Source organism: Sceloporus occidentalis, unplaced genomic scaffold (genome assembly GCF_023333645.1).
Source record: "Sceloporus occidentalis isolate IW3139 unplaced genomic scaffold, rSceOcc1.0.p SCAF_23, whole genome shotgun sequence".
NCBI lineage: Eukaryota > Metazoa > Chordata > Lepidosauria > Squamata > Phrynosomatidae > Sceloporus > Sceloporus occidentalis.
The window spans coordinates 3,509,528-3,517,991 of NW_028317003.1; the positions used below are offsets into that span (position 1 = coordinate 3,509,528).

Here is an 8,464-nt window from a genome sequence, read left to right on the forward strand (position 1 = left end):
GGCTGAACGGGCATGGCTTCTGCCGGTGTTGGGGTGGAGGAGCTGCAGGCTCGGATCCGGGATCTGGAGGATGAGCTGAGAAGGGTGAAAGGCAATGATCCCCACGAGATCCACAGGGCCAAGATTGATAAGATGAGCTCTGAAGTGGTGGATTCAAACCCCTACAGGTGTCTATTCCTTGTCGCCTGAATGGGTGGCACCGGTGGCGCTTAAAACGAATAAATGGATATTGATGCATTAGCCCAAAGTGCTGTATTTAATCTACATTGATCTCGTTTATTGGGCCAACACGCCAAATATTTGTGACATTGTGATTGTTACCCATGATCTGCGCAAATGTAAACAGAGGATCTAGTACTTTACGTGTAAACCACCCCATATTTAAATTGTACGTCGCTGCGTAGAATGTTGGCTCGTGATAAATAAAGGTGAGCGTTAATTTCAACCTAGTTTTCTTTTTCTCTGTTTTCAGTCGCTTGATGGCTTTGAAACGAATGGGGATAGTGGATGATTACGAGGTGAGGTTGCCCGATTAACAGATAGACGTACGTAGTTTTTACAGGACTAGGCAGTGTTCTTTAGAACACCTCAAATCTGACGATCTACAGCAGGGGTGTCCAAACTGTGGCCCTCCGGCTGCTGCAGGACTATATCCCCCATACTCCTCAGCCAGCCCCTTAGCTGAAAGAGCATTATGGGAGATGTAGTCCTGAAGCAGCTGGAGGGCCGCAGTTTGGACACCCCTGATCTACAGGGTCCGATCCGGAATCGGCATGAAGTCAGAAAATACGAGCAAACGGCGATAACTGCGACGCTGTGATTCTTATTATAAATGACAGAAGTGTAACTCTACCATATGCTGCTGCAAATAACTAATGTGTGCAAGTAATCACAAACAGATAGAAATGCAGTTAAAGGGCATACGTTTTAAATGTCAAAATAATCAATAAAAATGGTGATTACGAAACAAATTGATTATATTTAAGAAAATTATTATATTAAGTAGAACAGGTGCTTGAGGTAGGTGACATGCCACTGATGGATCTAAAACTAAATAGCGATTGCAAATATATGTAATATATATATCTTTTAGAATTTGGGTAATGTCTCCTGATGTAAAAGATATGAATACCTGTGTTCTCATAAAGCCATATTACCTTTTGTGACAGAAAATCCGCTCGTTCGCTGTAGCAGTAGTGGGAGTTGGCGGCGTGGGCAGCGTGACCGCTGAAATGCTGACAAGATGTGGCATTGGTAAGGTAATACATGCTTTTTATCAACAAATATCCATTTAAGAAAATAATTGCTGTGAGATTGGGCACTTTACCTGTGTGGGAAACATACAGTTGTGGGGCTATAGAATGTCCTTGTTTCATGCTTTTGATACTTCAATTACTGGTAAATTCCTCATTTAATCAATTTAAAGCGGACATAACTCTTTAAAAAAGAAATAAAAAAATCTTCCATTTTGGGCTTTTTTTATATGGTTTGTAATTTATGATGATCTGTTCATTATTTTCAGTATCCAGTCCCTAATGACATTTGTAATGGTTTTGTTGAATTTTTTAAGTAATGATGGATCTACTCGGATAGCTGTGATTATTTTTAGTGTGACTTGATAGGAGACAGGATATTAAATTGAAACTTTTCTTTAAACGGGTATAAAATAGCATTGTCAAATCAAATTGGGGAGTCATTGCAGGTTTATTCACTTAATAAAAAGTAGGTGAATTTAAGTAAGCTTGCCAGCAGGGCTCTCTCCACCTAATGTGTCGGTTTGTCTTAGTCTGTCAATTCTCGTCTTGTCATACCCCTTGAATATATACCGTATATGCTCTGAAAAATACCCCTTGTCTTATAATCAGACCTCAAATAGGTCTGACTATGAGACTAAGATCCAGATCCCCCGCAGCACTGCAGGGGACCTGAATCCTCGTGTCTTATGCCCCCCCCAACTTACCGGTGCTTCTGAGTCCCCGGTGTGTAGCCGGGGCAGTGTCTGGACGTCTAAGCGTTTCCCGTAGACAACTTCCGCTGCACCAGGAAGGAGGTGCGGTTAGCATCGGGGTTTGTCTGCGTCCATCGTGCAGACCTTCCCCGGGTGTCAGAGATCAGAGTTCCCCACGCCGGTGCGGGGAATTCTCTCTGCCAGCCGGAAGGTGTATGCGCGATGGACGCAGACAACCCCCGCTGCTAACAGCACCTCCTTCCTGGTGCAGCGGAAGTTGCCTACGGGAAACGCTTAGACGTCTACACGCTGCCCGGACTACACAGCAGGGAGTCGGAAGCACCGGTAAGTTTGGGGGGGGGGTGTTAAATGGGGGGCATAAGGCATTTCTGGAGGCAGAGTGCGCTATGAAATGCCTTTTAACCCCTTTAATGCCACTCTGCCTCCAGAAATGCCTTTTAACCCTCTATACGCCACTCTGCCTCCTGAAATGGCTTATGCCTCCCTATATGCCACTCTGCCCCATAATATGCCTTTTAACCCCCTAAATGCCAGAGTGGCATATAGGGATATAAGGCATTTCTGGAGGCAGAGTGGCACATAGGGTGTCAAAAGGCATATCATGGGGCACAGTGGCATTTAGAGGGTTAAAAAGCATATCATGGGGCACAGTGGCATATAGGGGGTATAAGGCATTTCTGGGTCAGAGTAGCAAGCCTGGGGGCAGATGTGCATAACTGGGGGGGCAGGTTGGAAAATAAAAGGAAACAAAAACAAAATATTTTTCTCAATCATAGCTTTTAAAAAAAAAAAAAAAAATAGTTTACATGAATTAACATTTACTGGTAAAACTTTTTTCCTTTAGGGTCGTCTTATATTCAGACTTTCTCTTTTTTTCCTAAATTAATATTCAGATTTTGGGGGGTCGTCTTATAATACAGCAAGTACGGTAAATTGTATTAAGCGCTGCATACATTGTTGGCGCTATATAAATAACATAATAATAAAAAAAAAATTTATTTATAGCATTTCAACTAGTTATGTTTGTTGCATTATGAAAGGTCAATCCCGATGAAATTAGCCCTGCAGCATGGAAGGCTAAATAGGTTACTCAACTTCAATAATCTGCATAAACAACAAACAACATGGGCTGCTGATTGGAGGTAATCCTTTAAAATGTAGAGCTAACGTGTTGCCTATAACCTCCTTCCACCTCTGGCCTATTTGGCGGCGTGTCTGCCACCTGTCAGAGATGGTCACGTTTGGTCCCGGCCGACTGAGACCAGAGACATAGTAAACCCATTTGGTAATGAAGCTTATGATTGAGCCTTTTATTTAAGTATGTGATAACGATTCTGTTGGAGAGAGAACTCCAATATCTCCGCTCGCCGTGACTCACGAGAGACCTTCGCTGTGACTCTTCTCGTTCCAGCTGCTGCTGTTTGATTACGACAAGGTGGAACTGGCCAACATGAACCGATTGTTCTTCCAACCCCACCAGGCAGGACTTGGTAAAGTGGAGGCTGCCGAGCATACGTTACGGTAACCTGCGTTATGTGGGCTTTACCTGCTTACTGATCTTTCTTTTTAGACATGTTTATTGTTGTAACCCGTTTGCTGTGTTTAAGGATTGTTCAGAGGTTGTATTGGGCGTAACCAATGTTAAAGCAGTAAGCTAGCATGGCAACTTTGCTTTTCTCATTTGTTTTTCTGTTACCTTGTGTCCTCATAGGAATATAAACCCTGATGTCCAGTTTGAAGTGCATAATTACAACATAACGACAGTAGACAACTTCCAGCATTTTATGGACAGGATAAGGTAATGGTTTGCTCCCCTTTGCCTATATATATATATATATATATATATATAACAATAAAAATAAAGATCCCCCACTCCCCATCCCGTGATTGGTTTGTAAATAAAAGCTTCTTCTAATTTAACTCAACTCTGGATGAGTAAATATTTAATATATTGTAATGTTATTACAGAAAATGTGCAAGCCAAAGTGTTTAACAAGTTTTTTTTTTGTTTGTTTTATTACGTACACCAATTCAGAACATGCAGAATCCTAGAAACTCAAATTGTTTAACATAGATGAAAAAACAGAAATGATGTTTGGAAATAACTCCATTATTTTGATGCCTTTAATATTTGAATACTCTATTTTTTCATTGATGAAGTGGCCTGTGACTTTCGACAGTCCCTTTTAATATTCTACTTGAGCTGTGTTTTATTTTTCAATTATGAGAGTATTTTGTTCATTTTTTTTCTTTACTTTAGCAAAGGTGGATTAAAAGAGGGTCAACCTGTGGATCTTGTGCTTAGTTGTGTGGACAACTTTGAAGCCCGGATGGCAATAAACACTGTGAGTGTAATTTCATTAGCGGAAAGTCCAAATACTTTGTGAAGGTAATGGACTGTGATACCACCATTACTATGTATGGGTTCATTGCTGCTTTTGAGATCCTGATATTTCCAATATGTATGAACCAAAAGATTTAGGTACAATAACCTAATATTATTAGCAGACAAAAAAAAAGACATGACTGTTTTGTTTCTTTAAATATTATTTTGGTGATTAAGTGGTACATCCTTCCGGTGTGTGAGTGATACTCCACTAGCAAGTCAACACATCCTTTGATCGCTTTAGCTCCTTTGATTACTTTAGAATGGAGCAGTTAACAACATGTAAACACCAGTAGTGTAGTATATGTCTTACAGATTGTATCTTCCATATGTTTCCCTTCAAAGGCATGTAATGAACTTGGACAAGTCTGGATGGAATCAGGAGTCAGCGAAAATGCGGTGTCCGGACACATTCAGCTTATTAAACCAGGAGAAACGGCCTGCTTTGCGGTACTTATCCCAGCTTGATGTTTATGTGCTAGGACGTAGGGTATGAAATTGTGTGAGCATCACTGTTAAATTGCTTTTAATTGCTTTAACCCCTTCAATCCCAGGGGTTTTTGGTACCTCAAGTCCCAGAGCAATTTTGCAATTTTTGCTCTATGTCGGTTCAGCGATTATTCTCTTTTCCTGTGAATAGTGTACCAATGTAAACTGTATATTGTTTTTTCAAGGAGAGATAGAGATTTCTTTTGATACCATAGATGGATGGTCCCCCTCCACCGATCACACTGTGATCCCTATGCAAGTCCTCACAGACTTGCATAGAGATCACAGTGTCTGTGCCTCATCGGAGCATTCGGATATTCCTGCAGGGACGCCACCCAGAAGGGAATGCCTGATTGCGCGATCGGCATTTAAAAATGTAACTGCTTTCATGCCGGAAGCTGTTACATCAGATCGGACAGCAGAAAGCCGGCGATGCTAGCTTCTGCTGTCAGGGGGGAGTCCAGGCTGTCAAACGACAGCCTGATCTCCCGTGCAGCAGCAGGAATGTGTCCCTGCCGCTGCAAGAAGGGCAGGACGTACCGGGACGTCCATAGTGGATTCTTGGAATGCGGTTTTTTGTACGTACCGGTACGTTTAAAGGGGACTGAAGGGGTTAAGATTGATCCTTACCCTTTGAAACATGTTTAGTTAAATGTCTTTGGTGTTTCCCTGTTAACCCAGACGCCCTTCCGGCTATGTTGATTATGTGGTAATGGCTGTGCCTTGGGAATTTAATTATTTCTTAGCTCTGCAAGCTGTATTAACTTGTTAACCTGTTCAAGCACCCTACTATGAACAGTTTGTGCCATTGGCCTTTGCGTATATCTGCCGTGTGTCCCTGTGTCACTGTGTATAGCTTAGTGTGACAATAAGCTTGGGAATCAGAGCCACACCTAGTTTCAAGTTTTGTGGATCAGAAAAATACAACTTCGGGTTCTAAAAAATACATATAAAGTTTTTTTTCCTATCATACATACTATTTACGGTGCATGTTCAAGAATAGACAAATATTATAGATCAGGAAAGTATGTTTGTATTATTTTTAATGTATTTACCTTTGTTTCACAGTGTGCTCCTCCTTTGGTGGTCGCGGCCAACATTGATGAGAAGACTCTGAAGCGGGAGGGCGTTTGTGCAGCCAGCTTGCCCACTACTATGGGAGTTGTAGCTGGTTTACTTGTCCAGAATGTTCTCAAGTAAGTAACATATTCCATGCTTGAAGCAGCCCTAGTTTTGTACGAAATACACTTGATGTATGCATAGGTTTCTGTTCTTACACCCACCCGTGCATTCTGTAGATTACGTCAGCGGACTGGAAGTCAATTCCATTTGTCTTTCAGGTATCTCTTACACTTTGGCACAGTTAGCTTCTATCTGGGATACAACGCAATGCAAGATTTCTTCCCTACTATGGCTATGAAACCCAACCCACACTGCGACGACAAATACTGCCAGACTCAGCAGTCCGAATACAAGGTAATCCGATGACGGTTTTTGGGTATTCTGTTAAAAATGTATACTTTTCTAGGCAATCAGAATAACATTGGAGGGGCTTGACACCGTAACTTGATCAAACAAACCCATCTCTATGGGTTTCTTACCTTTTCAAAAATAAGATGCAGGCAAGCCTATTTGTTGGCTTAATTACATTTTTTGTGCTACTACTGAAATTCAATATTATACATTACACTTTCTTAGCAAAACCATTATTTTCTAACTCACAACACGGCAAATTTTAATTCAGCGAAAAGAGGCAGAAAAGCCCAAACCAGAAGTGGTGGCAGAAGAAAAAGAAGAAGAAATAGTGCATGAGGACAACGACTGGGGTAAGACATATTGCCTAATTGAAACCGCAAGATATTGGGTTGATATGGAATGTGCCAAACTGGGTAACGTGAATATGTTGAGCTACATTAAGCAATGCATTGTGTATGGTTATGGTTCTTAACCATCTCATGGTTCCATTATACTACATACTGAGCCAATATGTTTCCCTTTCCTCACTAGTTTTACACCTAAATAATGTATTTGCAAACAAAAGCAATATATTGAGTACCACATTTTTAACCAATAACGTTTGTTGTTTTTATTTGCCTTCCTTAGGTATTGAGCTGGTTTCAGAGGTGTCGGAAGAAGAGTTAAAAGCTGCTACTGGGCCAGTCCCAGAGCTGCCAGAAGGAATCACTGTGGCATATACCATTCCAATAAAGGTACAATGGGCAGAATTACTCTAATAAGATGTTTCTGTTGGCTGAAAGCTCAATGTTAAAAGATATGCCAATGAAAAAGTGGGCTGTGTGGTTCCAGTTTCAGAACACTGGATTCCAGTATAAATAAAGGAATATAAGTATTTCACCTTTTTTCTTGTATTACGACATGTTGCATCTTGTTAGAATATAGATAGTATGAGTGAATAGAAGAATAGAATTTGATGGCAGATAAGAACAATTTGGCCCATATAATATCCCTTTGCCATTTCTTTTTAAGGTCACAAGTACCTTCTCTGTGCTTGCTCAGGAGGAGTTCTAACTTTCTCTCCTCTGTTTCTAATATATCTGTTAATAGCTGCTTTTATCCTTAATGTGTAAATGTTCATATGCATTTAGGTGCCAAAAATGTGTATATACTAAAAATAATTTATCAGATATATTGTGCAGAGCATGGTACGCATATGCAATACAAATGACAGCTTATTGTGCGATACAATTTGTTCCATTTATATTTTATCATTTAACTTGACATACTTTTTTTTTTGCATACTCAGACGGCATATATATGTATAAATTAAGTCATTTTTTTAAATGTCTACATTATAGTATTGCAGATAAGTAGAAAAATACAATCTAAATCTAATAATTTGTTGCGTAAATCAGTCCAAAAGTTGATGGATATTTAATTTCATTCATTCAGTTGTTACCCCTTTTACACTATATGCAAAACTGAATTGTGAAATCCTGCATTCTGTTTACAGGAACCCACGGCTGGTGTTACGGTGGAGGAGTCTGAGCAGAGCCTGGAGGAACTTATGGCCCAAATGAAGAGCATGTAGAAGGCCATTAAAGCCTATGGTTGTGGGTTCTATTTGCTTAGAGAAAAGACTTGCAATCGATTTCACCAAATAAATCGGTGTTCTACTTTAGCTAATCTGTCATGTAACTACACTTGGTTGTGCTTGTACATTATTAAGGACTAATAAAATTATTAAATATATATTTGAACCATGGTATTCATGTCCATGCAGCTGTTTTGGAATTTTAAAATTAAATTATCAATATGTGATATAATTAGGCAACGAAACATTCCTATCTGCATTATTCTGGCCTTTGTGCACTAATACAAAAGGACGGGAGCCAGTGGGACAGCTTCTCCCTCGTTCCACCTATCGGCGGAAGTAAAGAAACATCAGTAAAGTAAGAAGGAAAAAATATAATAATTTGAAAAAAAGAGAGAAAAAATTATCCAGGGGTAGGTTGGATCACCATGAACAGCGGTTCCTGATGCAGAGGACTGCCTTGTAATAGGAACAGCCATTTACCCTCATTTCAAGTAAAAAAAAAAAAAAAGAAATTTAAAAAGTGTGCCAACTATCTAACTATAGATCAGCTGGCTAGCGCACTGAA

General features: G+C 40.1%; 1 protein-coding gene across 1 annotated transcript; it reads left to right on the forward strand.

The window, feature by feature from the left end:
- Positions 1-12: 12 nt before the first annotated feature.
- LOC149300699 (ubiquitin-like modifier-activating enzyme 5) lies at positions 13-7,893 on the forward strand. The gene is made up of 12 exons (XM_089484874.1): positions 13-167; positions 473-518; positions 1,170-1,259; positions 3,381-3,490; positions 3,681-3,767; positions 4,230-4,314; positions 4,701-4,805; positions 5,913-6,040; positions 6,185-6,320; positions 6,589-6,670; positions 6,948-7,054; positions 7,816-7,893. The coding sequence occupies exons 1-12, from the start codon at positions 13-15 to the stop codon at positions 7,891-7,893; spliced, it is 1,209 nt and encodes a 402-aa protein (XP_089341000.1).
- The last annotated feature ends 571 nt before the right edge of the window (positions 7,894-8,464 follow it).

Bases quoted from the DNA above. Each gene is read 5' to 3' on its own strand.
- LOC149300699 (XM_089484874.1), top strand. From the start codon at position 13: ATGGCTTCTGCCGGTGTTGGGGTGGAGGAGCTGCAGGCTCGGATCCGG. The intron at 6,321-6,588 runs GTAATCCGATGA...ATTTTAATTCAG, and splicing joins CTCAGCAGTCCGAATACAAG to CGAAAAGAGGCAGAAAAGCC. The intron at 7,055-7,815 runs GTACAATGGGCA...TTCTGTTTACAG, and splicing joins CATATACCATTCCAATAAAG to GAACCCACGGCTGGTGTTAC.